This window comes from Ylistrum balloti, unplaced genomic scaffold (assembly GCF_031769215.1).
Source record: "Ylistrum balloti isolate Yb309-2 unplaced genomic scaffold, AGI_CSIRO_Ybal_v1 Utg369790, whole genome shotgun sequence".
Taxonomy (NCBI): domain Eukaryota; kingdom Metazoa; phylum Mollusca; class Bivalvia; order Pectinida; family Pectinidae; genus Ylistrum; species Ylistrum balloti.
In genome coordinates, this window is record NW_026781974.1 from 282,895 (window position 1) to 303,856 (window position 20,962).

Below are 20,962 nucleotides of genomic sequence, written 5' to 3' on the forward strand. Positions count from 1 at the left end.
AATCTCTATTGATGAAATATCACGAGCTATAACTTCATTGAAACGTGGAAAAGCACATGGATTAGATGGTATATTAAATCAATATTAAATCAGGACACACAAAAACAACAGAGGTTGCCTTGACAGGACACACAAAAACAACAAATGCGACCTTGACAGGACACACAATAACAACATATGCGACCTTGACAATACACACAATAACAACAGACGCGACCTTGACAGGACACACAAAAAGAACAGAGGTTACCTTGACAGGACACACAAAAAGAACAGATGCGACCTTGACAGGACACACAATAACAACAGATGCGACCTTGACAGGACACACAATAACAACATATGCGACCTTGACAGGACACACAAAAACAACAGATGCGACCTTGACAGGACACACAATAACAACAGACGCGACCTTGACAGGACACACAATAACAACATATGCGACCTTGACAGGACACACAAAAACAACAGATGCGACCTTGACAGGACACACAATAACAACAGACGCGACCTTGACAGGACACACAATAACAACAGACGCGACCTTGACAGGACACACAAAAACAACAGAGGTTACCTTGACAGGACATACAAAAAGAGCAGATGTTACCTTGACAGGACACACAATAACAGCAGATGCGACCTTGACAGGACACACAAAAACAACAGAGGCGACCTTGACAGGACACACAAAAAACAACAGACGCGACCTTGACAGGACACACAAAAACAACAGATGCGGCCTTGACAGGACACACAAAAACAACAGACGCGACCTTGACAGGACACACAAAAACAACAGATGCGACCTTGACAGGACACACAATAACAACATATGCGACCTTGACAGGACACACAAAAACAACAGATGCGACCTTGACAGGACACACAAAAAACAACAGACACGACCTTGACAGGACACACAAAAACAACAGATGCGGCCTTGACAGGACACACAAAAACAACAGATGCGACCTTGACAGGACACACAAAAACAACAGATGCGACCTTGACAGGACACACAAAAAACAACAGACACGACCTTGACAGGACACACAAAAACAACAGATGCGGCCTTGACAGGACACACAAAAACAACAGATGCGACCTTGACAGGACACACAAAAACAACAGATGCGACCTTGACAGGACACACAATAACAACATATGCGACCTTGACAGGACACACAATAACAACATATGCGACCTTGACAGGACACACAAAAACAACAGATGCGACCTTGACAGGACACACAATAACAACAGACGCGACCTTGACAGGACACACAAAAACAACAGATGATACTTTGGCTATTGCCACTATTGGTAAATCTTTTGATTATAGAGAAAGTTTTCGGTACAGGATGTTACACGAAGTTTTCGACCCCGTCACTTCATTTCTTAGTGTCCATATGATAATAGAAAATGTCGCCTTTAACTGATATTGTTGGAAAATTTGCAGTCGCTATGTCAGAGCGCAAACAGAAGTGTATTTATTCTGTATATGTGTATATGTATTCTGTATATGGTGGCCAGGATCACCACAGCCCAATATGTCGCTGGACCGAACTGGATATCAGTTGTGTAGCCAAAAGGGACATAGAGCTTCATGAATTTGTCAATTTTGCAACAGTGACTTGCCTTGTTTCCTTAAGAGTGCTACTTCTTCCACATAAACTGACCAAATGACTTCATAACTTCTTCAATACAAAGCTCACAACTTATCAAACAGCCCTCGTATATAGAACAGTTACATTTTGAGTATAATTAAGGCATGAAACAATCCTTATATTTACACTTGGTCACTTTGAAATTGAAAAAAATAATAAAAATAAAAAAAATCACCTTATACACATTGTTCGAACAGCCGGCCGCTTTACAGAACAGCCAAGTAAATCCAAAAACACTATGTGGCGCTGCCGTTGACAAGTACAGTAAACAAAATGGTTCTCAAAGATAAGTGTACAATCAACACGTTTTATAATATTTATTTAAATATTTAGACATCTTCATTTAGTTTTAAGAATCAATATTTCATCATTTACACATTATTCCTCTATCATAGTACACAAATTCATTATTTAACACCGCGCAGGTATATATCTATAAATACGTGATTAGGTCGCACGATCAGCTGATTGAAAGAGCGGAAAAACGATGAACATGACACGCCATTTTCTCCACGTTGATAATGCTAGTGCGTGTTGTTGAATGTGAACGTGCATCCATGGAAGGATGAGTTAGATAGAAACCCTGATGACATGTTTGACTGAAAGGCTGCAGCAGAATAATTCATACTGAGGTTAGGTTGTGTATTTTCTTTACTTTTCCGAACGACATAAACTATAATCTCGTTTTGTAGCGTTCGCAACATGGACAAGGAGTTCTTACATTTTATTTGATATCTATGCGCAAGCCTAATCACCGTACGTAAATATCGAAAATTATTAACATTGGGTTGGGCTTACTTCATCTAGAGAGAATGCAACGCAAGTGTAAATATTATCAATTAAAACGTGGCTAGTCCTATAGATTCGGATGTCAGGTAATATTTACATGTTATTATGTGAACGATGTAGTTCAACTTATGTTGCTTTATTAACAGGATTATGTCTATGATATGTTAGAAGAAAAACGACAGCATTGTAACTCGGGTAAGCCCCTTATGCCTCTGATTTCGAGAAATGTGGTCATATGGTTGTATTGTACTTATTTATATCAGTAGTAAAGTTAACGACACAACTAAAGTAAACGACACAGGTAATGTTAACGACACAACTAAAGTAAACGACACAGGTAATGTTAACGACACAGGTAATGTTAACTACACAGGTAATGTTAACGACACAGGTAATGTTAACGACACAGGTAATGTTAACGACACAGGTAATGTTAACGACACAGGTAATGTTAACTACACAGGTAATGTTAACGACACAGGTAATGTTAACGACACAGGTAATGTTAACTACACAGGTAATGTTAACTACACAGGTAATGTTAACTACACAGGTAATGTTAACGACACAGGTAATGTTAACTACACAGGTAATGTTAACTACACAGGTATTGTTAACGACACAACTAAAGTAAACGACACAGGTAATGTTAACGACACAGGTAATGTTAACTACACAGGTAATGTTAACTACACAGGTAATGTTAACTACACAGGTAATGTTAACTACACAGGTAATGTTAACGACACAGGTAATGTTAACTATACAGGTATTGTTAACTACACAGGTAATGTTAACTACACGTGTAATGTTAACGACACAGGTAATGTTAACGACACGTGTAATGTTATCTACTCAGGTAATGTTAACGACACAGTTAATGTTAACGACACAGGTAATGTTAACGACATTGGTAATGATATCTACACAGTTAATGTTATCTACACAGGTAATATTAACTATACAGGTAATGTTAACTACACAGGTAATGTTAACTATACTAATAATGTTAACTATACTGGTAATGATAACTACACATATAATGTTAACTACACTGGTAGTGTTAACTAAACAGGCAATGTTAATGACACAGGTAATGTTGACGACACAGGTAATGTTAGCAACACGAGTAATGTTAACAACACAGGTTATGTTAACTACACAGGTAATGTTAACGACACAGGTAATGTTAACGACACAGGTAATGTTAACGACACAGGAAATGTTAGCAACATGAGTAATGTTAACAACACGGGTAATGTTAACTACACAGGTAATGTTAACTATACGTGTAATGTTAACGACACAGTTAATGTTAACGACACAGGTAATGTTAACGACATTGGTAATGATATCTACACAGGTAATGTTATCTACAAAGGTAATGTTAACGACACAGGTAATGTTAACTACACAGGTAATGTTAACGACACAGGTAATGTTAACGACACAGGTAATGTTAACGACACGGAAATGTTAGCGACACAGGTAATGGTAACGACACAGGTAATGTTAACTACACAGGTAATATTAACTACACAGGTAATGTTAACTATACTAATAATGTTAACTATACTGGTAACGTTAACTACACAGATAATGTTAACTACACTGGTAGTGTTAACTAAACAGGCAATGTTAATGACACAACTAAAGTAAACGACACAGGTAATGTTAACGACACAGGTAATGTTAACTACACAGGTAATGTTAACTACACAGGTAATGTTAACTACACAGGTAATATTAACTACACAGGTAATGTTAACTATACTAATAATGTTAACTATACTGGTAATGTTAACTACACAGGTAATGTTAACTACACAGGCAATGTTAACGACACAACTAAAGTAAACGACACAGGTAATGTTAACGACACAGGTAATGTTAACTACACAGGTAATGTTAACGACACAGGTAATGTTAACGACACAGGTAATGTAAACGACACAGGTAATGTTAACTATACAGGTATTGTTAACTACACAGGTAATGTTAACGACACAGGTAATGTTAACGACACAGGTAATGTTAACTACACAGGTAATGTTAACTACACAGGTAATGTTAACTATACTAATAATGTTAACTATACTGGTAATGATAACTACACATATAATGTTAACTACACTGGTAGTGTTAACTAAACAGGCAATGTTAATGACACAGGTAATGTTAACGACACAGGTAATGTTACAACACGACACAGTAATGTTAACAACACAGGTTATGTTAACTACACAGGTAATGTTAACGACACAGGTAATGTTAACGACACAGGTAATGTTAACGACACAGGAAATGTTAGCAACATGAGTAATGTTAACAACACGGGTAATGTTAACTACACAGGTAATGTTAACTATACGTGTAATGTTAACTACACAGTAAATGTTAACTACACATGTAATGTTAACGACATTGGTAATGTTAACTACACTGGTAATGTTAACTACACAGGTAATGTTAACGACACAGGTAATGTTAACTACACAGGTAATGTTAACTACACAGGTAATGTTAACGACACGTGTAATGTTATCTACACGTGTAATGTTAACTACACGTGTAATGTTGACTACACGTGTAATGTTAACTGCACCTGTAATGTTATCTACACGTAATTACACGTGTAATGTTAACAACACAGGTAATGTTATCTACACGTGTAATGTTATCTACACGTGTAATGTTAACTACACGTGTAATGTTAACTACACGTGTAATGTTAACTACATGTAGTGTAAAGTAGCGTCTTTTATCTATCGTGATAACCCTATAGGTAACTCCAGAGTGTCAGGATCGTGTTATCAAGTCTATTTGCAGGGTAAACTTATTTGAGGGATGTGGATCAGATTTTACACCCTTACCTGTGCAAAGGATTACTATATCTCCACAATATTAAGCCCAATGTTTGGTGGGTCAAGATCAAAGTAACTGTTATTATCTTTATTTAGAAAATCCCTTTCAGTGCTGAAATATCTATACCTTTTCAGAGAATTCAATAAAACTGCGTCTTGTCTTAAGAATTAAATGCTTTAGATCTAAATGTAGCGACATTTATGGGGTGTTGGAGGGCGATTTGTGATCACAAAGCAATATATCCAATGTATGTGTTGCACTTAGTAAGGCAAATTTTAAACAATAAAACAGCATATTTCAAAAGCTTTAAAAAATTGTTTAACAATGCTAATTAGTTTGAACCCTCTCCGGTTAATCCGTCGAAGACATATTCAGGTATATTACGTGTGTATTAATATGATTAGTGCATTCCTTATATGGTGACGAAGTCATTTTCGTTCGTGAGACAAACCAGGAATTTTCATCCAACCCTCACCACACTGGTCGTGTCATGTTGGTTGAAAAACCCTCTAGAGCAGCGATGAAACAGTAAATTAAACCATGTCACACGTCTTTCCACTTCGAGTATATTGATGTCTTTCCTAAGGAGTCCTATAATGTATTTAGATATCGTGTCTCAGTACCCGGTATAGTGCCGTCGGTAGAAGCCTGGTTAGTTTAATAGGAACTTGTTTCCATTGTTCAATCCTTAGGATTGTGTCACAGAACTACACTTGAAGACATAAATTCATTAGAAATTCAATATCTTCAATATTTGGTTCACGAGATCATTCTCTTGAAACGTTTGTTTATTATAGTGGGTGTGGGATGTGTATATGACCCGCGAATATGACAAACAAACTCTGTTATCTTTTGAAATTAATCGTTCCAAATGATTCTCACTGTATACAGCGATAAATACGCCCCTTATAAATCAATGGAAAGAATGCAGTGTACACGACGGTGGAAAACAAAATTAAATTCGATGACATCCAATCGTTTTTATCTTTTCTGACACTGTGATTGATGTTTGGTTAAACATGATAAGGACACTCTAAGATTGATCGTACCTTGTGAAAAACACACATGGTGACAATCTAAGATATGTATATATATAAACAGTAAAGGAATATATGGACATCCACAGAACTGTGTATACAACATAAGACGACGAGTACACGTGAATACATGTCATCTATTATTTACTTATTTTATTACAAAAATATTATTATGATGTAGAAATTGCCATGGATACTTTGACGAACTTCTGCTAGATATGACTTAGCATCAATGGCTACAATGTCAGAAAGAATTCAAGTGACACGTAATAAACGTTATAAGAGGGCTGTTGTGGCTGTCTATAGTTCTCACGAGTCTGAAAAAGGACGATTAACCTCCCTGGTATTTTTTTCAGCTTAATAGCACCTATGGATCGGAGGGGAAAAAATTAGAAAACGTTTTTATTCAAGATCGCAGCCATGACGGTCACTTTGGATTTTGGGCCGACTCGAAAAATAAAAACCATTCGTAAAGGGACAAAACGTAGACATTTCAGGTTTAGTCGCCATTTACAACATGCAAGTCTTATGTTCTACTACAAGGCATCATACTATTACATTTTCTTTAAATGCACATTTGACCCATATGACCTTAAAACAAGGATTAAGGACATATGTTTGAAGGCACTCGGTAGCCCTTTATTCAAGCATGCAACAGGCCAAATACCATGAACCGGCATTTAAAGATAATTTTTTCATAACGGACCACTGTGACCTTGAAAGGGGGACAAGGTCATTCATATTATCAAACTTGATAACAAATGACCCTGACATTTTACATGTAAAATACCAAGTTTCTAGACCAATTTTGGTACCCAAAATAGCTGAGCACTTTTGAATTTTGACAATCAGAAGTTAACTCTGTACAAGTTTCTTTTATAAATACAGTTTTTCAAAGTTGTTTTACTTTAATAAAAACTGGAATTTGATAATTACAGATTTTTTTTATTCTTGCTTCTTTCGACAGCAATTGATTTCTGTATACAACTTACCAAATGTCATCAACCTGTAACTCTTGATCATTGGGAAAAAAAGCAATCCATTTTTTTGTTTTGTTTTGTTTTGTTTTGTTTTTTTTTTTTTTTTTTTAATTTGACCTCAAAGACCCTGGAAAATAGTCAAGGTCATTCATACTAATAAACGTGAAAGCCTAACGCTGAAACATGCTATTCACAAAATTTATTGACCCTGAGACACTTGGTTTTTGATAAGAAAGTGTTTTATTTCAAAATGTGTGTCATAAAATTACAATTTGAAATTTGGCCCCTTTACCGAAAACCGGAAGTTGACATTTGACCATAAAATATTGCAGACAGAAAATTTATTTACGTTTTATTCTACAAAACTTTTCCAAAGATTATATAACATATATGCTATACTGATATGGCACTTAGAATAAAAACGGATATGACGTTGTGGCGGCCATCCCAAAATACTCAAGAGCATCTAAGAAAACCTTTTACATAACAATCAAACAACATATATTAGTAAGTGTAGTTTATATTGTTATAAATATTTTAACAATCTGTCAGCATTTCTAAAAGGTCAAATGAAATTTTCAACATGGCGTACAACTTCAACAATAAATGGCAGAAAAACTGTCATCGGAAGGACATCATGCGTTGCCTTTTTGAAGAATTTTAAAACAAAATAAAACATTTAAATTTTATCTTTGACGAAACAGTAATTTTTTGTTTTTGTTTTTTGTTTTTGTTTTTTTTGTTTTTGTTTTTTGTTTTGTTTTTTTTTTTTTTTTTTAATTTTTTCTTTTTTTCATACCTTTAGCATGTACTAAGAGAATATATATGAAATATGAAAATTATCCTCAAATAATATAATTGTATGAAATCTATATTCAATGGTTTTCGAGTTTAACTTGTTTTCATGTTTTTAAGTCATGACGTCATGGCAGCCATATGAGATTTTTGACCTACTTGAAAATGTTAAAATGACTCCTTCAATCCATGCCATGTATTAAACTTTGAAGAATATGATCATCTCTTTCTCTAGTCAAAAATTAAAAGGTCACAAAAAAGAATCAGATTAATTCAAAACAAGAAACACACAAAAACAATAGGTCTTTTCGCCATATGGTGAAAAGTCTTAATAAGAAGTAACATTGCGCAAACCCTGTAAGATATTGATCATTGTACACTTAAGTGATGTTTCCAAGACACATGTATACACATAGCAGAAATATTTTCGACACACGTTTACACATAAGAGAAATCACCGAGTACACATTTTAACACATTAGTGAAATCTCCAATACACATTTTTACACATCAAATAGGTCTCCTTATACTCATTTCAACATATTCATGAACCCGTGATGACAAATCTTTACACCAAGACACGTTGTTACATGTCAGTGAAAAGTCCTTTACATTCATTTTCAAGTTAGTGAGATCCCCTAGATACATGTTAAAACTTTAGTGAGATATTGATACACATTAAAACTTTAGTGAGATCCCCTAGATACACGTAATAACTTTATTGAGATCTAGATACACGTTAAAACTTAAGTGAGATCTAGATACACGTTAAAACTTTAGTGAGATCTAGATACACGTTAAAACTTTAGTGAGATCTAGATACACATTAAAACTTTAGTGAGATATTGATACACATTAAAACTTTAGTGAGATCTAGATACACATTAAAACTTTAGTGAGATATTGATACACATTAAAACTTTAGTGAGATCTAGATACACGTTAAAACTTTAATAAGATCAAGATACACGTTAAAACTTTAGTGAGATCCCCTAGATACACGTTAAAACTTTAGTGAGATCTAGATACACGTTAAATCTTTAGTGAGATCTAGATACACGTTAAATCTTCAGTCAAATCTAGATTCACGTTAAACACTTAGTGAGATCTACACCTACGTGAAATTTAGACACATTTGTACACCTGAATAAGCCCTCAACACATCTGCACACCTAAGAGAGATCTCGTCACATGTGTACACCTACTTGAAATTTAGACACATTTGTACACCTGAATAAGACCTCAACACATCTGTACACCTTTTAATTAACAAATTGAGTTAAATAATATGTTATAATGACAATAAAAGAAAGGATGTGTTAAGTCTACATACTGTTTAACATGTATGTATCTTTATGACTTGTTAAATATAACTGCATTGTTTTGTGCTGTTTTCGCAACTAAAACATACTTTTGTTTGCTCCGTCATGATATTGTCTCGTCCCCCTCCATTCCTACCCAGTGTGGGTACAGGTGGGTACCTGTGTTATCCCGGAACTGCTTACTTAGTGGGGATCCGGGTACAAATGGGTATTTGTAGTAGATTGTCTCTCCATTTGTGAGAAAACTTATCCACCAGCCGAATGTGCCCACCGTCATTATCGTGTGGTTTGTCATTGACAGAAGAGCCATGTCGGTCGCCGGTGTATTTCCTTTTGTAATGAAAACATCCGAGGTCGTTCCGAACTCTGCTCTCACCCATTTAAGATCGTTACTGCACACGATAAATAAAACGTTTGAAAACTTGTTCCGAAAGTAAGCCATGGCCTTTTTCAAATAAGCATAATCAGCAACTTTATAACCGTATTTAACAAATAGTTTATCATTTAATACGTCACCTCTTCGCACGTGAACCCCTACTAATGTCGGCTGTACCCCTGTGTTGTTAAATACATTTATTTTGCTAGAAATTGCCTTGTGTAGAATTGAAGCTGCCAAGTTTAAGATATGTGGACGAAATCTGAACATTTCCCGAAGATCATCTTCATATTTGACGAGATATTTCCAAGACTGAAAATAGCCTTTATAATGGACATTCCTTCTGGATTTCTCAACCAGCTTCGCATCATAAGCACAATCCCATTCATCTTCAATGACCTGGAAACATTTTTCCGTCAAGCTTTTGTCCCAATCTTCTTTCTGTATGAATTAAAAAAAAAAAGCTCCAGCTAAAGACTTACAGACTACATTACATAGCATATTGATTGTAAACATCCTTCATATTTAATAATACAATAACTTCGGTTGAATTAATGAGATTACCTACCTCAGAACCACTAACATTGAGGTAATGAGTTAACCTACCTCAGAAATCAGAACCACCAACATTGAGGTAATGAGTTTACCTACCTCAGAACCACTAACATTGAAGTCATGAGTTTACCTACCTCAGAATCACTAACATTGATTCCAAAAGTGTCCTTCAGGTTATCGAGTTCTATGGTGCTAGGGAGAACCATCTGGTACCCATAGGTCTTACATGTGACGTACAGAAAAGAGTACTGAAACATGAACAATGAATCCGATATTAACTGAACTAGACGTCGTGTGCGTGTTTACAGGTGTTTTGTTTTGTACAGAATGTGTGTGTTATGTACAGGAGGTGTGTGTTATGTACATGAGGTGTGTGTGTGTGTGTTATGTACAGGAGGTGTGTGTGTTATGTACAGGAGGTGAGTGTGTTATGTACAGGAGGTGTGTGTTATGTACAGGAGGTGTGTGTGTGTTATGTACAGGAGGTGAGTGTGTTATGTACAGGAGGTGTGTGTTATGTACAGGAGGTGTGTGTGTGTTATGTACAGGAGGTGTGTGTGTTATGTACAGGAGGTGTGTGTTATGTACAGGAGGTGTGTGTTATGTACATGAGGTGTGTGTGTGTTATGTACAGGAGGTGTGTGTGTTATGTACAGGAGGTGTGTGTGTGTTATGTACAGGAGGTGTGTATGCTATCTACAGGAGGTGTGTGTGTGTTATGTACAGGAGGTGTGTATGTTATGTACAGGAGGTGCGTGTATTATGTACAGGAGGTGTTTGTGAGATTTATACGTTATGTGCGTTATGTACAGAAGGTACATTGTAGACGTTTTATGTAAATGAGGTACATGCACATTGTAGGCGTGTTATGTACAGGATGTAAATTGTAGGCGTGTTATGTACAGGAGGTAAATTGTAGACGTGTTATGTACAGGAGGTAAATTGTAGACGTGTTATGTACAGGAGGTAAATTGTAGGCGTGTTATGTACAGGAGGTAAATTGTAGGCGTGTTATGTACAGAAGGTAAATTGTAGACGTTTTATGTAAATGAGGTACATGCACATTGTAGGTGTGTTATGTACAGGATGTAAATTGTAGGCGTGTTATATACATGAGGTAAATATAGGTGTGTTATGTACAGGAGGTAAATTGTAGTCGTGTTATATACAAAAGGTAAATTGTAGGCGTGTTATGTACAGGAGGTAAATTGTAGGCGTGTTTATACAGGAGGTAAATTGTAGGCGTGTTATATACAGGAGGTAAATTGTAGACGTGTTATGTACAGGAGGTAAATTGTAGACGTGTTATGTACAGGAGGTAAATTGTAGGCGTGTTATGTACAGGAGGTAAATTGTAGGCGTGTTATGTACAGGAGGTAAATTGTAGGCGTGTTATATACAGGAGGTAAATTGTAGGCGTGTTATGTACAGGAGCTACATTGTAGGCGTGTTATGTACAGGAGCTACATGCACGTTGTGGGCGTGTTATATACAGGAGGTAAATTGTAGGCGCGTTATATACATGAGGTAAATATAGGTGTGTTATGTACAGGAGGTACATTGTAGACTTGTTATGTACAGGAGGTAAACTGTAGGCGTGTTATATACAGGAGGTAAATTGTAGGCGTGTTATGTACAGAAGGTAAATTGTAGTCGTGTTATATACAGGTGTAAGCTGAGGTGAAAATATGTGGAGGAAATGTCCGGGAAGATTTCAAATCCTAAATGCGATTTCTCAAAGTCCTGTAAAAGGAAATTTCTTTGAAATGAGTGTGCGGGATAAAATGAAAAAAAAAAAAACACGTTGTGAAAATTGAGGCATCTTGATTTCATTAAACATGTACAATATTTCTGCTTAGAGAGTGTATTGTCCAATCTTGTTTACTAAGTCAATAAAGTCGGTCTTCGCGTAGGTTAACATACAGAACCATTAAACATTTAAAACCCTGATACCAATGTCAGATGACACGTGGTCGATCTCTGTGACACCGCATAATACTTGCGCAATAAGTTTATTACACAAAATTAACCTGAAAGTCGAATTAACATTGGATTGGGATATTAAACATTCCGACGGACATAAATGATGTCGTAATACTCTACTTCCCTTAACACGTGGTACAATAATACTTCACTCCACTAGACATGTGGTATAATACACACTGATACCTTACTCCACGTGACACGTGATAAACTGATACCTTACTCCACTTGACACGTGATACACTGATACCTTACTACAATAGACACGTGATATACTGATATCTTACTCCGATAGACGCGTGATATACTGATACCTTACTACAATAGACACGTGATATACTGATACCTTATTACAATAGACACGTGATATACTGATACCTGACTCCAATAGAAACGTGATATACTGATACCTTACTACAATAGACACGTGATATACTGATACCTTACTACAATAGACACGTGATATACTGGTACCTCCCTACCATAGACACGTGATAGACTGATACCTTACTTCACTTGACACGTGATACACTGATACCTTACTACCATAGACACGTGATATACTGATACCTCACCACCATAGACACGTGATATACTGATACATTACTGCCATAGACACGTGATATACTGATACCTTACTACAATAGACACGTGATATACTGATACCTTACTCCCCTAAACACTTGGTACACTGATACCTTACAACAATAGACACGTGATATACTGATACCTTACTACAATAGACACGTGATACACTGATACCTCACTACCATAGACACGTAATAGACCGATACCTTACTACCATAGACACCTGATATACTGATACCTTACTCCCCTTGACACGTGATATACTGGTGCCTTACTCCCCTAAACACTTGGTACTTTGATACCTTACTTCCCTAAACACTGGTACACTGATACCTTCCTCCCATAGACACGTGATATACTGGTACCTTACTCCCATAGACACGTGATATACTGATACCTTACTCCGATAGACACGTGATATACTGATACATTACTCCCCTTTGACACTTGGTACACTGATACCTTACTCCCATAGACGCGTGATATATTGATATCTTACTCCCCTTTGACACTTGGTACACTGATACCTTACTCCCATAGACAAGTGATATACTGATACCTTACTCCCCTAAACACTTGGTACACTGATACCTTACTCCCATAGACACGTGATATACTGATACCTTACTACCATAGACACGTGATATACTGATATCATACTACAATAGACACGTGATATACTGATACCTTACTCCCCTAAACATTTGGTACACTGATTACTTACGCCTCTTGACAATTCGCACACTGATACCACTCCCCCCACCTCCCTTCCGTGTTTACATAGATAACATCTCCCTCCACCTCCCTCCCGTGTTAACATAGATAACATCTCTCTCCACCTCCCTGCCGTGTTTACATAGATAACCCCTCCCTCCACCTCCCTCCCGTGTTAACATAGATAACATCTCCCTCCACCTCCCTCCTGTGTTTACATATATAACCCCTCCCTCCCGTGTTTACATAGATAACCCCTCGCTCCACCTCCCTCCCGTGTTTACATAGATAACCCCTCCTCCACCTCCCTCCGTGTTTACATAGATAACACCTCTCCCTCCACCTCCCTTTTCGTGTTAACATAGATAACCCCTCCCTCCACCTCCCTCCCGTGTTTACATAGATAACCCTTCCCTCCACCTCCCTCCTGTGTTTACATATATAACTCCCTCCACCTCCCGTGTTTACATAGATAACACTCCCTCCACCTCCTTTCCCTCGTGTTAACATAGATAACCACCTCCCTAACATAGATAACCTCCCTCCACCTCCGTGTTTACATAGATAACCCCTCGCTCCACCTCCCTCCCGTGTTTACATAGATAACCCTCCCTCCACCTCCCTTTCGTGTTAACATAGATAACCTTTCCCTCCACCTCCCTTTCGTGTTTACATAGATAACCCCTCCCTCCACCTCCCTCCCGTGTTTACATAGATAACCCCTCCCTCCACCTCCCTCCCGTGTTAACATAGATAACATCTCCCTCCACCTCCCTCCCGTGTTTACATAGATAACCCTTCCCTCCACCTCCCTCCTGTGTTTACATATATAACCCCTCCCTCCCGTGTTAACATAGATAACATCTCCCTCCACCTCCTTTCGTGTTAACATAGATAACCTTTCCCTCCACCTCCTTTTCGTGTTAACATAGATAACCCCTCCCTCCACCTCCCTCCCGTGTTTACATAGATAACCCTTCCCTCCACCTCCCTCCTGTGTTTACATATATAACCCCTCCCTCCCGTGTTTACATAGATAACACTCCCTCCACCTCCTTTTCGTGTTAACATAGATAACCCCTCCCTCCACCTCCCTCCCGTGTTTACATAGATAACCCCTCGCTCCACCTCCCTCCCGTGTTTACATAGATAACCCCTCGCTCCACCTCCCTCCCGTGTTAACATAGATAACATCTCCCTCCACCTCCCTGCTGTGTTTACATAGATAACCCCTCCCTCCACCTCCCTCCCGTGTTTACATAGATAACCCCTCGCTCCACCTCCCTTTCGTGTTTACATAGATAACCCCTTCCTCCACCTCCCTTTCGTGTTTACATAGATAACCCCTCGCTCCACCTCCCTCCCGTGTTTACATAGATAACCCTCCCTCCACCTCCCTTTCGTGTTAACATAGATAACCTTTCCCTCCACCTCCCTTTCGTGTTAACATAGATAACCTTTCCCTCCACCTCCTTTCGTGTTAACATAAATAACCTTTCCCTCCACCTCCTTTCGTGTTAACATAAATAACCTTTCCCTCCACCTCCTTTCGTGTTAACATAAATAACCTTTCCCTCCACCTCCCTTTCGTGTTTACATAGATAACCCCTCCCTCCACCTCCCTTTCGTGTTGATATAGATAACATCTCCCTCCACCTCCCTCCCGTGTTAACATAGATAACCCCTCCCTCCACCTCCCTGCCGTGTTTACATAGATAACCTCTCCCTCCACCTCCCTTCCGTGTTTACATAGATAACCTCTCTCTCCACCTCCCTCCCGTGTTAACATAGATAACCCCTCCCTCCACCTCCCTTTCGTGTTAACATAGATAACCCTTCCCTCCACCTCCCTCCCGTGTTTACATAGATAACCCCTCCCTCCACCTCCCTTTCGTGTTTACATAGATAACTCTTCCCACCCCCCACCCCCCCCCCTATCTCCCTTCCGTGTTTACATAGATAACCTCTCTCTCCACCTCCCTCCCGTGTTCACATATATAACCCCTCCGTTCATCTCCCTTCAGTGTCTACATTGTTAATCTCTCCCTTCCATGTTTAAATAGATAATCTACCCTCCACCATCCTTACGTGTTTACATGATATCCCTCCTTCCCTCACTCTCCCGTGTTTACCTGAAACATGAGGTTGCCGAGTCCCCCCGATAACTCGACACTGGCCATCAGACTGTTGAGTTGCTGTTGGATTCCCTCACATGACGTAAGGAGTTTTGGCTCTGGTGTCGATTGTCCAATCATCTTCCACGTGAGGATGATGATACTGACCACAATGAAATATATCACTACTCTAGCCGCTTTCATATTTTCTTTCCCGTGTTTCCAAAAAGGAAACCAATGGATCACTGCCATGTTCAAACCAAATGCAAACGTCCATAAAATCGATGATATTATTTATCACAATGGGACCTAACCTGTACAGTGTGTGACGTGAATTACACTATCGTCAACGTGACGAGTACAGGTATTTTCCACCGTGTCGCCTCTAACGGAATCAAACAGTAATGTTCCATTAATATATTCAGCCGTCAATGGGGCCTCACGTTGTGTACACATTTCACCTGTAACCACGCGAGTCTTTTGAATGTAATACAAAAGGTTAAAGAAATAGGAGTCCAGTATTGTATGTACTATGAGAGACTACACATACTCGGTGACATTAATAAAAAACACCACTGCGCGATCAAACATGATATCGACTTACCAGAATAACGGAAGCTATATACAATGGTCACACGTGGTAATTTTACAGTATAAAAGGACAGTCGGGCACATATGTACATGTTTAAGCTTCAGATCTTTTGTATTGTACTGTTAAGGTACTGATATAGTCAGCCCTGACTAAGGGCCGTCTGGTGTTGCACACCGGACATCAAAATGTTGATTAGCGGAGAATTAACATACTCGCTCCATTGTTACCGGTCATATGAGTAAGAGTACAATGCGGAAATAGTCTTAAGTACTTATATATATATACATATATAAGCTGTAAAGCTCAGCGTATCGAATAAACTTGCATTTTAATATGAGCTCTCTGTATAAGGTATAAATATAGAATTCTACAAAGTTTATTGAAATGAAAATTGACCTATGATAATGATATTTCTACATAAATTAAGATTTGAAGAAATAATTAAGAACCTATACACACTTTATAATGATCAAATTATTATTTAATCATGCTGTGCATTTCAAATCTAAAATTTTGCATTATTAGCGTTTCATTAGTTAGGAAACTATTTCTCGGATTTCAAAAATGATAGAACACATGTTAAAACTCATTTCTAAGTAATTAAAATAGTTGTCAGAACTTACATCACACCAGGTTTTTAAATTTTTGGCGATAGCATGTGTTAGAACATGTTAAAAATTCCTCTATTTTTCCCTTAAACTATCTGTTCATATTTTTATTGTAATTTATATGCATCACAATTGTAATTACACGTGTAACTTGATGGCTAACATTAACAACATAGAAATGATATATCAAGGTTTACAAAGCACTAAATGAAACTGGCTGCAGGCCTGTCTTCCTCACTTCTAAACACTGTTTTATAAACAAACATGATGAGAACATATAGTTGGTGTGATCACTTGAAGTAAAGTTGTGTGATTCCCTTTTTGAAGACAAAAAATGACCTTCCTGATTTATTGGTGTAACAACGGAAAAGGAAATTTGATACATCATAAAGTGAATTACAGGTTGTGCATAGTTTTTTTACTCGAGGAAGACTTTAAATCTACAACTAGCTATTTCAAGGTCATGTTCACACAATCTAGACTTGGTGAAAGACTTTCGTCTAACAGTGAATTGAATGATTTCCATTCAAATTTGACTGAGAACGCTTCGAACTGTTGAGAATATTTTCATTGGAATTTTTGAAGCCCTTTGTGTGATAAATTTTTAACAGATGGTAGTAATTTACCAAGTCGTTTATGATACTCCCTAGATATTTGTATCCACGAATGATACTAATATGACTGGTATCGGTATGGAATCTCCATCTATTATTGATACGGATAGACAGCCATCCACGATACTCTAGGGGTTATGATAAATTTTACATTCTGCACCCCTCGAACCATCCACGATACTCTGGGGGTTACGATCAATTTTACTCTCTGCACCCCTGGAGCCATCCACGATTTTATTCCAGGGGTTACGATCACTTTCAATCTCTGCACCCCTGGAGCCATCCACGATATTCCAGGAGTTACGATCACTTTCACTCTCTGCACCCCTGGAGCCATCCTCGATACTCCAGGGGTTACGATCACTTTCACTCTCTGCACCCCTGGAGCCATCCGCGATACCCCAGGGGTTACGATCACTTTCACTCTCTGCACTCTGGTACATGCAGGCGACACCCAAATTTATACCTATTGCAATATACGTTATGCGACCTCGAGATTCGTTTGTTTTACTTCAACCGATCAAACTAGTATTTTCCTCTTGTCCACAAGGTGTCGCACATTAAACATTAAATTTTGCCATAACACATTCAAGAGGTGCATAGAGCGAAAGTGATCGTAACCCCTGGAATATCGAGATGACAGAGAGCTGGTAGATCATATATTTATTCTTATCGAGGTAAAGTGACAAATACCATTCTGCGCAGTAGTAATGATGTTTGTTCAGAGAGTATGGGACTCCCTCAGTAATGTTTGACAATATTAGTAAGTCGTGGGCATACTTCACACAACCAACTTCAGTGTCTATTGATTTTAATGGTCTACGCTCAGTCTGATCAGGTAGATCATCGAGGTGAGTAGAGTAAAGCGTGTTTGGCTGTTTAATCCACCTGTGTTAATCAAATTAGTCAGACGTAAAGTTTGGAAATGATTTTTTTTGTACATTTTTAGAAGACATTAAATAGCTTTTTGCTACCACTCAATACTCCACAAGTTCATGTGACAGTACATTTCTCCACACAGAGTCAAATGTTTTATTGAAGTAAAAAAAAAATAAATAAACAAAAAATCAATAATATACTGCCTGTTGCCCTGTTTATTTTTATTCTGAACCCAAATGTAGGTTGCGCATTTTATCTCACATGAACTCCACAGGTTTGTTATTGATAAATGAAAGAGTTTACCTAGACAATGCATGATTGAAATAGACCTGTATTTGGCGCTATGGAGTCACCATGTTTATACATGTTTAGCATTTATTCCACTTAGATTGGTAGTGGCCATTTATAAGCGAGACATTAAACAGTTCAGATAGTAATGGTCTTAGTTTAATCATTTCTTACAAAGTCTGGTCCGCGGCATTTTCTGCATTGAGCTGTTTTTATAGCTTGAGTAAGGTCTTTTATGGCAATAGGTTAATCCATGATATCAATAGATTCAGGAGATGGTATCACAGACCTTAAACACAAATTTATCACCAGCAGACTAATCAGTATTTATACCGATATCTATTCTAATATCATTCATTATCACACTTAATCCAGATGAAGTACACTATTACACTTAATCCAGATGAAGTACACTATTACACTTAATCCAGTTAAAGTACACTATTACAATTAATCCACTTAAATTACACTATTACACTTAATCCAGTTAAAGTACACTATTACACTTAATCCAGATGAATTACACTATTACACTTAATCCAGTTAAAGTACACTATTACACTTAATCCAGTTAAAGTACACTATTACACTTAATCCAGTTGAAGTACACTATTACACTTTATCCAGATGAAGTACACTATTACACTTAATCCAGTTGAAGTACACTATTACACTTAATCCAGATGAAGTACACTATTACACTAAATCCAGTTAAAGTACACTATTACACTTAATCCAGTTAAAGTACACTATTGCACTTAATCCAGATAAAGTTCAATATTACACTTAATCCAGTTAAATTACACTATTACACTTAATCCAGTTAAAGTACACTATTACACTTAATCCAGTTGAAGTACACTATTACACTTTATCCAGATGAAGTACACTATTACACTTAATCCAGTTAAATTACATCATTACACTTAATCTAGTTGATGTACACTATTACACTTAATCCAGTTGAAGTACACTATTACACTTAATCCAGTTGAAGTACACTATTACACTTAATCCAGTTGAAGTACACTATTACACTTAATCCAGTTGAAATACACTATTACACTTAATCCAGTTGAAGTACACTATTACACTTAATCCAGTTGAAGTACACTATTACACTTTATCCAGATGAAGTACACTATTACACTTTATCCAGATGAAGTACACTATTACACCTAATCCAGTTAAATTACATCATTACAGTTCATCTAGTTGAAGTACAATATTACACTTAATCTAAGTAAAGTTAAATATTACACTTAATCCTGATAAAGTTCAATATTACACTTAATCCAGTTAAATTACACTATTACACTTAATCCAATTGAAGTACACTATTACACTAAATCCAGTTGAAGTACACTATTACACTTTATCCAGATGAAGTACACTATTACACTTAATCCAGTTAAATTACATCATTACACTTAATCTAGTTGATGTACACTATTACACTTAATCCAGTTGAAATACACTATTACACTTAATCCAGTTGAAGTACACTATTACACTTTATCCAGTTAAATTACACTATTACACTTAATCCAGTTAAAGTACACTATTACACTTAATCCAGTTAAAGTACACTATTACACTTAGTCCAGATAAAGTTCAATATTACACTTAATCCAGTTAAATTACATCATTACAGTTCATCTAGTTGAAGTACAATATTACACTTAATCTAAGTAAAGTTAAATATTACACTTAATCCTGATAAAGTTCAATATTACACTTAATCCAGTTAAATTACACTATTACACTTAATCCAATTGAAGTACACTATTACACTAAATCCAGTTGAAGTACACTATTACACTTTATCCAGATGAAGTACACTATTACACTTAATCCAGTTAAATTACATCATTACACTTAATCTAGTTGATGTACACTATTACACTTAATCCAGTTGAAATACACTATTACACTTAATCCAGTTGAAGTACACTATTACACTTTATCCAGTTAAATTACACTATTACACTTAATTCAGTTAAAGTACACTATTACACTTAATCCAGTTAAAGTACACTATTAAACTTAATCCAGTTAAAGTACACTATTACACTTAGTCCAGATAAAGTTAAATATTACACTTAATCCAGTTAAATTACACTATTACACTTAATCCAGTTAAAGTACACTATTACACTTAATCCAGTTGAAGTACACTATTACACTTAA

The 20,962-nt window shown here is 37.0% G+C and overlaps 1 protein-coding gene across 1 annotated transcript; it reads right to left on the minus strand.

Annotated features, from left to right (window-relative positions):
* Nucleotides 1-9,234: 9,234 nt before the first annotated feature.
* Nucleotides 9,235-16,174, minus strand: LOC132544335 (galactoside alpha-(1,2)-fucosyltransferase 2-like). Its single transcript, XM_060207918.1, has 3 exons — nt 15,810-16,174; nt 10,527-10,640; nt 9,235-10,278 (listed from the first exon to the last, which is right to left on the minus strand). Exons 1-3 carry the CDS (start codon nt 16,041-16,043, stop codon nt 9,565-9,567), a joined length of 1,062 nt encoding a protein of 353 aa, XP_060063901.1. The 5' UTR covers nt 16,044-16,174; the 3' UTR covers nt 9,235-9,564.
* Nucleotides 16,175-20,962: the final 4,788 nt, after the last annotated feature.

What these genes read in the sequence shown, in the direction of transcription:
- LOC132544335 (XM_060207918.1), bottom strand. Translation starts at nt 16,043, where the DNA reads ATGGCAGTGATCCATTGGTTTCCTTTTTGGAAACACGGGAAAGAAAAT. An exon ending in TCGGCAACCTCATGTTTCAG is followed by an intron (nt 10,641 to 15,809) that starts GTAAACACGGGA and finishes TTCATGTTTCAG; the next exon opens with TACTCTTTTCTGTACGTCAC. An exon ending in TCAATGTTAGTGATTCTGAG is followed by an intron (nt 10,279 to 10,526) that starts GTAGGTAAACTC and finishes TAATTCATACAG; the next exon opens with AAAGAAGATTGGGACAAAAG.